Genomic DNA, 13,916 nt, shown 5'->3' on the forward strand with positions numbered 1-13,916 from the left:
AAGATCCCCAAATTCAGGGACAACCTGGTCTCCATAGGGAGTACTCCCAGCCCTTGTCTAAAATAATAATAATAAAGAATTGTATGGAATTAGACTTGGAAAGGAAAGACGTGTTTGCTCAAACCATTTAAATTAAATATAACGAAAAGTGGAAAGTGATTGGCGTGTGTGATTCTTGCCCTGTTTTGTGGGAACTTTTGCTGGGAATGTGGCCCTATTGTACACAAAGGATGTTGGCTTTATGCTGTAACCACCAGGCAGGTTGAGTTCAGAAACAATTAGCTCAGTCAGTGAGCCTTTGAATCTGATTAAGTCAGGAAGTGGTCACTCCCCAGGACACAGCAGATGAAGGGAGTGAAGGCAGCCGCTCTGAAATGAGCAATCAGTCGTTGTCATCGTGTGTGGTGTCGTCCCCACCACCCACGCCCAGCGCACTCTGAAAAATGACTGTGCTAGAGTTTATCGTGTCTGACTTACACCCAGGGATCTATCATTCCTTCCTCTCACCTTTGGAAAAACAATGGCTATTGTCTGCAGGATTCTGTTGCCCATGTTTGCAGACAACGCAGCTACAGTCTCTAAGAAACTGATGTTTGCAGAGGCCTGGCTTACCCTGTGTTTTGGTAGCAAACTGTCTCAGAGCAAAGACTCAAGTCACAGAGGAAGATGAAGGGCCTCTACCAGGCTGCTGGCTGGACCCTGCTTGCTCTAGGGAGCCTCAGCGTCTTCTCAGGAGTCCTTGCCTTCTTCCCGGTCTTTTCCTGCAAGTTTTGGTATGCAGGATGGAGCGTTTGGATTGCCTGTCCCATCTGGAACGGGGCTGTGGTAGGGCATATCTTATTAAGCATACTGACATAAAGGGAGGTGAAAGGAAAGCAGAAGTAAAATAATATATCGGTTAAGGGTTTTCCAATAATTCATAGTCTATATCCTGCAGAAAATCATAATCTTGAATTTAGAGCAGGAGTTTTTATTAACCGAATTTTAAACATGTATTAGTTAGCATTGTTTCATGTGTATTTGCATGTCATGTATACAGCAATGAAATGTTCAGGAAATTCTTATGAGGTATGGTGGCACAGACCTGTAACCCCAGCACCTCGAACACTGAGGCAGGAATGTGAGCTGGAGGCCAGCCTGGGTTACATAGTGAGGCTTTGGCTATTATGCAGCTGTCCATCCCTTACAAGCTCGTGTCACCACAGTGGACTTGGTTTTGACTAAGACTATATATGTTTGACACAGGCTGAACATAACATTTTAGGCATGGGTCAAGAGAAATGATATGAGGTGGAGGGAGGCAGGCTGGGGTTGGGCACAGAGTCAGAGACACAAGGCGTAGGGGAATAACCTGTGTTTAATTTCTGACTTTAATGTTCTTGCTATGTGGCTCGAAGCAGGCGTCTCGGCCAGCTAGTTCCTTCTTGCTTTTTTCCTGTGCTGTGGGGACAGTTACGGGTAAAAAAGGCACCATGTGAACAACTGTCTAACTCTAAGATACTTGGAGAGGCTGAAGGCAATTTGAACAGACTGCTGAGAGCTTTGTACCCAATTGCTAGCTAGCACCAAGCCTTTCCTTACCCTGTGCTCTGTCCAAACTCTGTTCTTATCCACTTGCTATCAACCCTGCTCCTGTCCTGTTCCCCGGAGTGCAGCAGCTTCCTGGACCTCATGTCTGCCCCTTCACGTCCATGGCTGCCATTTCAAGAATGCCAAGGTGTGTTTCACCCCTGGGCCTTTGCTCTAGGGGCTCTTTGTCTAAAATCTTCCTGTATCTGGCTGGCTGCCAAACCACTTTTTCAAAGGCAAGATCTCATGTGTCTCGAGCTGTCCAAGAACTCACTGTGAAGTCTAGAGCTTCTGATCTTTCCGCCATGCTAGAGGTTCAGCCCAGGGCTTCATGCTTCAAGGCGAGCACATGACTAACTGAGCTGCACACCCAACTCCCCACCATCAATTCTCAATCAAGTGCCACTTTTCCACCTGTATCTTCCCGTTTTTACCCTATTTTAAATTGCAATTCCCTAGAGGCCACTAGAGATGACCCAGAAGGAAAAGGCGCTGTTGCCAAGCTGGAAGACCCAAGTTCGATACCTGGGACCCACATGGTGGGAGAGGAGAACCAATTCCCATCAGAGGTACCCATGTTCCCACTCCCCCAGTCCTGCACAAAATAGATAACTAAAGCAGATGCGAATAGCAACTTTAAAATTGTCATCCCTGCCCCATCCGCTGTTCCCAGTCCTATGGTCCACCCATCTATATTACTAATAACTTAACTGCCTACTGTGCGTCAAACAAAGACTGGGTTCTCCTTCCGTTTTGTTTCCCTCCATCTCCAGAGCTTAGAACAAAGACAGCCATAGATTTGGGAAAAAATAGCATTTAATGGATGCTGTTGACTGAGTAGATTACTCCTGGGCTCTGCATTCTGGCAACCCAGTCTGTGTCATAGCATTGAACTCTGGTTAGGTTTTGAGGACTAATATGGGAGGCTGGGTCTGTGCAGGAGACCCCCCCCCCCCCCCGAAGGAAGCAGTACAGTACTCACTCCTCCTATGTCTAAATGGAGTTTGCTACTAAGCTACAGCTTTGTCTGATGGAGGTCAGCTTCAAAAGGCCTCTGCCTTACTCTGCACCACCCTGCCAATCACTTCTTTAATGGCTGCTGAGACACAAACTCCGGTGAAATTAATACTTGCATATTCCAATCGCATTGCCGTTCTCTTTACAAATGACTCTGTTTTTTTTGTTTATTATTATTATTATTACTATTAATTTTGGGTTTTTTTTGAGACAGGGTTTCTCTGTATTGTTTTGGAGGCTGTCCTGGAACTTGTTCTATAGACCAGACTAACCTCAAACTCACAGATATCCACGTTCCTCTGCCTCCCAAGTGCTGGGATTAAAGGCATGCGTCACCAACGCCCAGGTTTATTTTGTTTTTGAGATGTATAAGGGAGAAGTTTTGCATATGATACAGTCCCTTGTATTCATGCAAAGTTTTTAATTCAAGACTTTTAAAAGTCAGGCCCGTGTTTGGTCCACACACCCTCCTAAAGCTATTCTGAAAGTCCCACGGCACACAGTTCTCCTAGGATGTCTGAGCAAGTTTATTTAAAGGCATCAGCTGCTAGGAAACATGTAGCCAGCAGGTCACAGTACCTTCAGCGCTGAGCCCTGATACTCCTGGAACACATGGCCTGCAGAGCCAACTCTGATGGACCTGGGTCCCATAAGTCTGATCAAAGGACCCACATCTAGAGAGCCTGGGGTCTTGGCCAGAAACAAGCCACAGTCTAGCTCGCAGAGCCTCGTGATTACATGATCAGGGTTCCACTTGAGGCCTGCAGAGCAGGCTTCTCACCGGTACAGAGGGGCTTGGCTCTGTGGGGCTTAGCAGTCTTGGGATTTCCACCTACCATACAGTAGCAAAGGGAAGACAATGTTTGGCAGAGTTTACTCGGTACTACTGTAGAATGGAGAAAGGAGGCCTCAATACAGGCCCAGGTTCAACTCCAGACAGTGCAGCACATGAGAGACTGTAGGTCAAGGAGCAAGCAGGGTGTGGGGCAGTGGATAGGAAATTACTAAGAGGAAACAGCAAGGAGAAAGGATGGGGAGTTTTGCTGAGGACAGACGGGGTGATCAGGCATTGTCTGCCAGGTGATGTTGAAGGATGAAGAGATCATGTGCATAGTTAATCCAACATCCCTGGCCTTGAGGATGGGCTGCTCTACTGATCTATTGCCATTGCCAGGTGATGTTGAAGGATGAAGAGATCATGTGCATAGTTAATCCAACATCCCTGGCCTTGAGGATGGGCTGCTCTACTGATCTATTGCCATTGCCAGGTGATGTTGAAGGATGAAGAGATCATGTGCATAGTTAATCCAACATCCCTGGCCTTGAGGATGGGCTGCTCTACTGATCTATTGCCATGTTTTATTTATTCATTTATCGTGTGTATGAATGCACCAGTGGAGGTCAGAGAACAACACTGATTAGCCAGTTCTCTCTTCCCACCATGTGGGGTCAAACTCAGGTCTTCAGCTTGGTAGAAAGTGCCTTTACCTGCTGAGCCGTCTCATAGGCCCCCAACGAAGATCTTACAAGAAAGTGCTGACTCTGGTAATTTGCCTGAAGTCAGGCTAAGCAAACTGATCTTTGTCAATGGTTCCTTTCCCACTTCAATAGTCTAAGCCTCTTTATAGTCAGCCTGCCTAAAAACAAATTAGCCATCTCGTCATCCAAACCAATTCTTTCTTCTCCAACTTCCCTTTCTTTGTGTTGGGAAATCAGTTTCAAACCAAAAATGACCTTTGACTCAATTCTTTCTGCTAAAGTAGACTCTTTTCATATTGTGCAAACACTGGAGATCTATAGACTTCAGGGTCAGCACTAGAGATCTATAGACTTCAGGGTCAGCACTGGGGATCTATAGACGGCAGGGTCAGCACTGGGCATCTGTGTATGGCAGGGCCAACACTGGGGATCTGTTTATGGCAGGGTCAGCATTGGGCATCTGTGGATGGCAGGGTCAGCACTGGGCATCTGTGGATGGCAGGGTCAGCACTGGGCATCTGTGGATGGCAGGGCCAACACTGGGGATCTATAGACAGCAGGATCAGGGTTGGATTACATTGGGCCCTCAGCAGTACTTGTTAGGTAGCTCCCACTTACCAGATCTGGCAGGAGGGAAGAGATTCTAAAGACAAATAGGCTCACCCCTCCCTTTGTTCATCAAGCTGTGGAAACAATGGACCCCAAGGAATTAGAATTCCCTCAGGGATCTCATGCTGACAGAAGGAAGGAAAAGGTGTCATTGGGGAGCAAGCCACCTCCACAAGAAAGTTCTATATAGTTACAACAGCTTGTCAAACCACCTTGATAGACAGACTGGGACCCAGACAGTGATGGGTCAGTCATGGTGGGTGCACATACTGACCAAGACTGCTCAGTTGCTCACATCTCTTATCCTCTGAAGACAAACTTCATTTGGGGACCGGAAGGTGGACTTGGAGGGTATTTGTCCTTCTTCCTAACATGGCCACAGTGAATAGATCACCTTTCTCTACTTCTCTCTACTGTCATTATTTGACATTTTGAGGACAGGTGGCCTAGTCCAGCTTGCTCATCCTGCCAAGGTCCAAACTAAAAGTTTTAGTACCAACTGAAACCTTTGGTAAAATCAGAGCATACCATGCTGCCAGCTCTAGGCCTGCACTGTGGAGTAATGCCCTAAGCCAGGCCTGATTAAATCATCTGCCATGGGACATTACATTTTCCTAGCACATGTCCCAATGTACACTTCCCCCTGCTCCTCACTGAGCTCCTTCCCTTGTCTACCCTACTCAGATGTTATGTCTAGGTAACCCTGAAAGCCAAGCCAAAACCAATGTATTTGGTAACTAGCAGCAATTGTAATGAATAGAATAGAGAAGATATGGCACTAAACATATTGGATATAAAATTAGACTTCTAGGATTCAGGATGTAGCTCAGTTGGGTAGGTGCTGGCTTAGCATCTGTGAAGCCCTAGGCTGGACCACATAAACTGGGCGTGGCGGTGAAGAATCTCAGTACTTGGGAGGCAGAAGCCGGAGGAGCAGAAGTTCTAAGTCACCCTCAGGGAAGTTGGAGGCTAACCTGGGTCATGTGACATTGCAACTGCCCTAGAAGGAATGACATGATCATCTAAAGAGTCACTGTGCCCTCCGTTTGACCATGGGACCATTGAAATGATGGACTCTAAGTAACTGGGGTATCCCCAGGAATTCCAGACAACTTTGGGACAACAATGGCAGGAACCCAGCTTGGCCAGCCAGGACTGCTCCCCTATGCCTGCTAACTTCTGGCTCTGTGTTTAAACCCAAACCTCCTAGAGAGACCCTGAAGGGGAACTTGGCAGAGGCGGGTAGACCTCTCAGTTCTTCCTGCTGGGAGGATGGGTGGCAGATGTGGCATTTTAGGGCTGCAAAGGTCCAGGAACTGACCCTAATAACATGGGTAACAAGACCCTGTTAAAAAAAAAAAGAAAAAAAAAGGTTTGTAACTAAACCAAAATACAAGATGTGCTGCTCCCCACAAGTGAAGTTTAAAGTCTAAAGAGCAGGGTCCTACAGGGACCCCGAGACCACACCCATTCCATTCCAGCGTGCACGAAGCCTCTGTCTCAGATGTCTAAACTCTCGTGTGATCAAAGCCACCAGTGCTTGTAACGATAAATCATACTTGATGAGGTATAGGTAACTATTTATTGTAGTGATTACTTACAAGAGAAAACTGGCAACCAAGGTGAGTCAGCAGGAAGCTAAAGGACCGGAAGCCCAAAAGAGAGTGTGCATTTCTCCTGTGCCGCCTTTTATTACCACCTCCGTTCGCGCCTCTAGCCACGCCCAAAGTGGGCATGGCTAGTGGCGCAGTCCTAATGTCTCTGCCTACAAGTGCTACTTGACTGTCCCCAGATTCACCCCAACTGCACTGACCTCACCTGTGAGGTCCTCCTCACCCCGGTGTAGCACAGATTTCAACTCTGATTTTCTGCTTTTTCCACCAAAACCCCACCCTGCTGCAGGTCTGGCTCCTCCCTGTCTGTGCCCCAAGCACAATGCCACTTCCTCGCCTCTGCAGATGCTGGGCTCCAGCTGGCCTGCTCTCACCTGCCAGGGCCACGGGAATGGAAGCCGTCCTTCAGCCTTGCTCCGGGCTCTATTTGTCCTGGAGTCTTCATCCATTTTCCTCCCAAACTTCACACCACGTGCTTTTTGGGTGCCAAACTCTCATTCTTGCCTATTTTTATTTTGTTTTATTTAGTAAAGTTGTTGTTTTGTTTTTAGTGTGTGCGCGTGCATGTGCTGGGGGCGGGGTATCTCAGAGGCCATAAGAGATCCATCCGGCCTCCTGGAGCAGGCATTTCAGGCAGGTGGGAGCTGTCTGCCTTGGGTGCTGGAAACTGAACTCAGGTCCTCTGTGAGAGCTGTAGACGCTCAAGTGCTGAGCTGTCTTTTCTCAGACTCTTCGATGAAACATTGTGTATGTTCATTGTTTTTTGATCTAGATCACAAGTTCCAATGAGTGTGGGAATCATGATTCCTGCAGTGACTTGGGGCTCCTCTTCATCTCCTACAGTCTCTTAGCTTCCTTTGAGAAGCAGGAGAATAGCTCCATGTCAGTTTATTTAACTTTATTTTTGAGAGTCTAGTTCCAATGTGAAATGTTCCTCATAGGTGAAGGGTTTGAATACTTGGTCCCTGGCTAGTGGCACTGTTTGAGAAGGTTGTGGAAGCTTTGGGACATGAATGAACCCTTGCTGGAAAAAGTCAGCCACACAGGACAGATCCTGAGGCCTTGTAGTTCAGGTCCATTTCCTGCCCACCACATGAGTCATGAGTATAGATGCAACTAGACAGCCAGCCTCCTGCCTCTGCCGCTATGCCTTCCCAGCCTGCTCCATGCCTTCCCAGCCTGCTCCATGCCTTCCCAGCCTGCTCCATGCCTTCCCAGCCTGCTCCATGCCTTCCCAGCCTGCTCCATGCCTTCCCAGCCTGCTCCATGCCTTCCCAGCCTGCTCCATGCCTTCCCAGCCTGCTCCATGCCTTCCCAGCCTGCCGCTATGCCTTCCCAGCCTGCTCCATGCCTTTTCAATCTACTGCTATGTCTTCTTGTCCACAATGGGCAGAATCTCCCTGAAACTCAGCCAACATAAATACGCCCTCTCTGAAACTGCTTTTATGACAGAAGTAAGAAAGTCACTAACGCAGGGTCCCATGTAGCGCAGACTGACCTCAGACCCTGTGCAACGGAGGGTGACATTGAAATTCTGATCCCCCTGCCTCTGTGGACTGAGTGTTAGGACTACAGATGTGTGCCACCGTGCCCTGTTCATGAAAAGCTGGGGTCACAATCAGTGCTTTGTGTGTTGGGAAGGCATGCTGCTCACAGAACTGTGTCTTCAGCCTCATTGTATAGATGCAATGTGTTAACACTAGCGTGCTTACCATCGTGTCTGCCCTATATTCAGTCGGTCTGAGACTTGCTCTCATTACTTATCTGCATCAGGATTGCCTCACTTCTTGTAGTAGACCCACAATAGATGCTTTTACGTGACTAAGTTGTATATCCTATCTTCATATGATGCCTCTAAAATTGCTTCCTTCAATTCACCTGCTTCTGGGAACTGCATGCTTGTATTTAAGCAGCATAAACATCTAGTAGGAGGGTTCACGATTTACCAGGAAAGCAAGCCGGTAGCACAGCAGAGGGAGGGAGTGCTCTCTCTCCTACCTGCAGGATCCTCACCTCCCTGTCCTTCCCCAACCCACACTGATTCACCAGCCCTTTGCTTCCCAGACACCCGCTTCTTCCTCCTTTCCTTTTCCCTCTTGACTTCTGCTCCCTACTCTCAAATCTCTTCCTTTTTAATTCTTTCCCCTTCTTATATAAATACAGGAGGGGGCATCAGGTGGGTGTGCTCAGCTCTGGCACCCCCATCCCATCAGTTAAGTGGATTTAACAAGTTACCGAACAGTCATATCCTAGGCTGCTACTTGGTGAAAGAGCTTTTTCAGAGCTGTGTGTAAACAAGGCAAAATTCAAGCTGGCTGCTGTGACCAAAATAACAGGAAACTGCAATTCTGCAGCGATTTTCAGCTTTCAAAAGGAAAGAAACTCCTGCCAACATACTTATGGCAAGCTAGCCTCTCAGCGTCCCATAATGGCAGCCAACTTCCAGAGCTCAGCCAGCAAAGGGACAGGAGCAGTTCCCTACTCTCCTGCTTCTGAGTTTCTCTCTCAGGCGCGTGACATGTTAGTCTGGAAGTTAGACAGCCCCGGGATCTAGTTCTCTTCCCTTAGTACATTGCCCTGCCTCTGCCTCCTTAACATCCCCTGGCAAGGTCCCTCTTGCAGAATCAAGCCAGAAATTTCTTTCGACTACAGACGGTCCTGTTTTTATCCATGGGACATTCATGGTAGACACACAGCAAGTCTGCCATCTTGGGCTCGGCAGCGAGAGTCATGTGTGAGGAGAGGTTTCCCTCTCCTAGTCTCTCTAAATCCAAGTTTCAAACCAGGAAATACACCAAACTTGGAACTCTGCAAGCCACATCCCACTGGATCACATGGGCAAAGCTCTGCCTTCTCACCTGAATCCAGCAGGTCTGTGCGAGCCTTCATATTTAGTCCTCTGTCAAAATCAAAACTGTGCTGTCCTGAAACATTTCCACACCCTGATCATGTCTTCTGGACTTTCTCTCTGGACCTCAGAAGCCCACACTTTGCTTGAGAGTGAGGATTTCTGTGGTTTGGGGAGAAGTGATTTCTAGTCTCGATAACCACAAATGGTTCCTTCATCAGACCTCATGATGAATCCAAGATGAGCTCAGAGATTCTTTTTCCATTATCTACTGCAACATTCTGGACACACCATCCCCTCCCTTATTAACTATTTTCCTTCTCTGCCTTGGGTCTCTTTCTTTAAGCATGGACTATAGAAAAAAATTCTTCATAAAAGAGGACACCACTGCACCCAGAACACTAAATGCCATTCTGCACATCCGTCTTCATTAGTTAGGAAACAGCATCCCATCAGTAGGTCAAGGCCACAAGATCAAAAGAAAGCAAGCTGCAAAGGACAGAGCCCCTGCTAGGAGTGATTCAGGGCTTGGCGACAGGTTTCCACTTCAGTTTGTCTCATTTGCAGCTTTAGAAAGATGAAAACAGAATATTGGGGTGGCAACATGACTCAGTGAATAAAGATGCCTTCGGCCAAGTCTACACCCTGAGTAGAAGGGGAGAATCAGTCCCATCACTTTATCTGACTTCCATACACACGGGGAGGGGGGCAAATAAACATAAATACATGTTTAAAATCCTTAAAATGTAAAGTCTGTGTGTGTGTGTTGCTGCGATTAAAAATAGCAACTAAAAGCAACATCAGAGTTGACTTTGGCTTATGGTTCCAGAGCGTTAGAGTCTACGACGGCGGAAAGCATGGCACGCCAGCAGGAGGAGGAAGTTGGCTCTGTGCATTTTACCCCCTCACAGAAAGCAGAGAGTGTGCAGGAAATGAGGCAAGACTACAATCCCTCAAGGCCCACCCCCAGCAAGGCTCCAAGTCCTAAAGAGTCTATTCCCTTCCCAAACAGTTACCACCCACTTGTAAGCAAGGGTTCAAATCCATGAGCCTACAGGGCCATTTCTTATTCAAACCACCTCACAAAGCATAGGACAACACCTGTGAAGCAAGATTTAACTGTGGTGACCTGACAGGAGCAGAGGGGGCCACTCTGACGGCAAAGGCAATAGAGAGAATGGAAACTGAGTTGGTGTGACTCATGTCCTGAGGACTCTAATGGCTCCTTTTCCTCCCTGTCAACACAGTTCCTCTCACAGATGAAGAAGGGATCAGAGCCGTAAATCCATTTCACCCCTTGCCCTGCCTTCTAGCTTGTGATAAAGTTGTCACGCTGTGCGACGGATTGAACTCTTTGCAGAGGTCCCTTGGATTGTGGATGTTATTTTTTTCCAATTTTCTTTTCATAGGCCATCACAGCTGGGGCACTTGTACTGCTTGCTCACAGACAGTGGAGCCAGAGATACTTGGTAAATACAAAAATGTCAGCAGGGATGGGACAGTGGGCCTGACAGTCGTGCGTGCGTGCGTGCGTGCGTGAGTGTGTGTGTGTGTGTGTGTGTGTGTGTGAAGACTGAGTCTTGTGTATCCCAGGTTGTCCTTGTACTTGCCATGTAGCTGATGCTGACCTCAAATTTCTAACCCTCCTTCTTCCATCTCCCAAGTTCTGGGACTACAGGCATGTGCCCAATTTTATAAACTATGTTTAAAATCTATAATTTTGTATCCAGTTCTTACTCCAAATAATTTCTCTAAGTTCATGATTGGGGTCAGCGTCAGTACTCCCGAATTTAATGTTGTAGGAACAAAATGACATGCTCTTATGTTTAAACAATGAAAGTGCCCATGGTGTGTGGGTGGTGGTGGGGTGGGACCGAACCCAAGACTCAGTGCCTGCTAGACAAAGCCCCACCCACTGAATTACACTCCCAGCGGTTCATATCTCAACTCCTCAGCCTGAGGTCCCCTTCTGAGCTCTCTCAGACCTGGAAAGGATGAGAACTCCATGCTAGCTTGTGTTCAACAGCACCAAATCACCTCTTCCCACGCCACAGAAGGAGTGCAGTATCCGCTTTCGGTCTAATTTCAGTGGCAAAGGCTGTAGACAGGTCAGCTGGACCTTGGGTTAAAGGCCAGGCCCTGCCTGAGGTCTGGATCGGTCTGAAAGGCAGCCTTTCTGAGAGGCGCTTCAGCCATGTAGCGCTACCCAACTACAGATGGCAAGCTGAGGCCGGATGGCGGTGGCGCATGCCTTTAATCCCAGCACTTGGGAGGTAGAGGCAGGTGTAGCTCTGTGAGTTCAAGACCAGCCTGGTCTACAAGAGCTAGTTCCAGGACAGGTTCCAAAGCTACACAGAGAAACTCAGTCTTGAAATACCAAAAAAGAAAGAAAGAAAGAAAGGAAGGAAGGAAGGAAGGAAGGAAGGAAGGAAGGAAGGAAGGAAGGAAGGAAGACTAGTTCCAGGACAGGTTCCAAAGCTACACAGAGAAACCCAGTCTTGAAATACCAAAAAAGAAAGAAAGAAAGACTTGGCTTTCTTTTCCCAATACCAACTGGCACTCCATGTATGATAGAATTGATTTCATTTTAGCTCAGATTGACTAACATGATTTCCTCCTGTAACATAGATTGGTGGCAAAGGAAAAGGGTCCTAAAAGGAGGGTTGAGGGGGTTGGCGGTAGAGTTCGGTGACAGAGTGCTAGTCTAGCATACAGAAGGCCGGGGGTCTAAATTTCAAATGGCGACCCTGAGGGTGGGGTGGGGTGGGAGGTTATCCAGTGTGACACTTGGGACGTAGAAGTAGGAAAGACCAAGCATTCATGGCCAACCTTGGCAACATGAGACCAGCCTAGGCTACGAGACTCCACCTAGATGAGAGAAGGGAGTTGTGTGAATTTCTCCTCTTCCATTAGTGGCTAACAGCTACCCTCCAAGTAATAGTTTGTTTCTGTTTATTTTCAGTGGGAAGCTGGCTTCACCTTTGTAATTCTGAGCATTATGGGATGTCCCCTTCATTTTGCAATAGCCTTGGAATCTGCCCTCCTCGGTCCATATTGCTTCTACTCCCTCTCAGGGGTTGGAGGGACCGGTTATCTTGGTTATGCAGTTACCTTTCCTTTCCCATACACAAAGTTTCCATCCGTCTGCGTGGATCCACTCCACTATGAAGAGTATCACCTGACACTTCAAGCCCTGGACCTGTGCCTGAGCTTCATCCTGTTCTGTGTGTCCCTGGGAGTGTTCATCAAGCTTTCTGCCAGACTCATGCAGAACGGACACCTAAGTGTAAGATTTCAACAGAGGGAGGCTGGACTTGCTCAGTCCTGAATGGTGAAGAGGAAGACTGATGGGATTCCTTAAGAGTTCTCACTCTGTCTGCTGCATGGCAACCAGGGCCCAGCATGTTACATATACTCAATAATTGACTTGGGATGAACGGGGAGGGTGTTCAGGGACTAACTCGTTCATCCCCCAATAGTAGGCCCCACTTGCCAATTTTTATCTCAACCTGGAATTTTAAAATTGAATAAGACAATGGTACATACATACTCTTACCTCTTCAGTATATCTCTCTTTTTAGTTCCCCTTTGACTGTCATGGCTGTGTATGTGTGTGTGTGTGTGTGTGTGTGTGTGTGTGTGTGTGTGTGAATGAGTGTGTGTGTGTACATATATATGGTATATATATGTACATGCATGAGCTCAGTTGGCCCCATGGGGATCTCTGAGGTTTCCTTGAAATCACGGTTGAGGGGACGTTTACTGGAATGTGAGCAGCTAACCAGTGGCTACACTACCGAAGGAAACATCTCCCCTTGCTCCAGCAATCATTAACTGCCAGGAGCTCCCCTGGAAGGGGTGGGGCCTCCTGAGGGTCTCCCCAGTCCTCTCCATGACAGAGTGTTGGCTGATCCAGTCTTATGAACAGGTCTTAGGTCTTGTTCAGGTAACAACAGTGGCTGTGAGTTCATGCGTTCACTGGCCACGTTGTGTCTGGAAGCATTTCACAGCCTGCCTCCTGGTCCTCCAGCTCTTACATTCTCCCTAACCTCACCTCTGCGATTGTCACACTCAGCACTTTGAGTAGTTGTGAGCCTGCAGTAACCACCATCCTCTACAAAGAGAGTGGTTTTGGGTCTCCAGGAGTAAATCCTATGTGAGTGTGCATGTGTGCATTGGGGGCGTACTGCCCATGTTTGCATGTGGAAACCTAAGGAAGCTGTCAAGTGGCTCTCTCTATTGCTCTCGTCCTTACTCCTTTGAGACAGGATCTCTCACTGACCCGGAAACTAACCTATTGTGCTAGGCTGACCAGCGAATTCTTGGGATCTACCTGTCTCCACCCAGCTCTTCTGTGGGTGCGCATGTTCCCAGGCTTGACAGTAAGTGCTCTTGTCCCTTACTGTCCCTTAAGCAGTAAGTCTTAAGTGTTCTCACCATGCAAATACATGCTACAAACTCACACAGCAACATGTGAGCTGACTGACAACAGATTTGCTAATTTGATTGTGGAAAGACATTTGCTGACACATTGTGTTGTACAACCTCAATTTAGATAGTATTACTTACCAGGTTAGCGTCAGTAAATCTGAGAAAAGTCCGTTTCTTACTTACAGAAGAGGCTTTGTGCCCACCCCGTTCTGCACAGGGTGGAAGAGCAGGATGGGCATTTCTTCTGGGAAAATGTGTATTAAAATAAACTAACCTTAAATGTCAAACTTTAAAAAAATAGTTCTGTTTGTTTTATGTTGAGAGGTGGTCTCTCTCTGTAGCCTAAACTA

At 47.5% G+C, this 13,916-nt stretch overlaps 1 protein-coding gene and 1 long non-coding RNA gene across 2 annotated transcripts in view; one reads left to right on the plus strand and one right to left on the minus strand.

The window, feature by feature from the left end:
• LOC121143231 overlaps positions 1–13,916 on the minus strand; it is a 32,310-nt gene that overhangs the window by 17,132 nt on the left and 1,262 nt on the right. The window lies entirely within an intron of this gene.
• On the plus strand, positions 638–13,864 carry Tmem212 (transmembrane protein 212). Its single transcript, XM_040754600.1, has 3 exons — positions 638–825; positions 10,545–10,604; positions 12,098–13,864. The coding sequence occupies exons 1-3, from the start codon at positions 667–669 to the stop codon at positions 12,461–12,463; spliced, it is 585 nt and encodes a 194-aa protein (XP_040610534.1). The 5' UTR covers positions 638–666; the 3' UTR covers positions 12,464–13,864.

This window comes from Mesocricetus auratus, unplaced genomic scaffold (assembly GCF_017639785.1).
Source record: "Mesocricetus auratus isolate SY011 unplaced genomic scaffold, BCM_Maur_2.0 Super-Scaffold_100011, whole genome shotgun sequence".
Taxonomy (NCBI): Eukaryota; Metazoa; Chordata; class Mammalia; order Rodentia; family Cricetidae; genus Mesocricetus; species Mesocricetus auratus.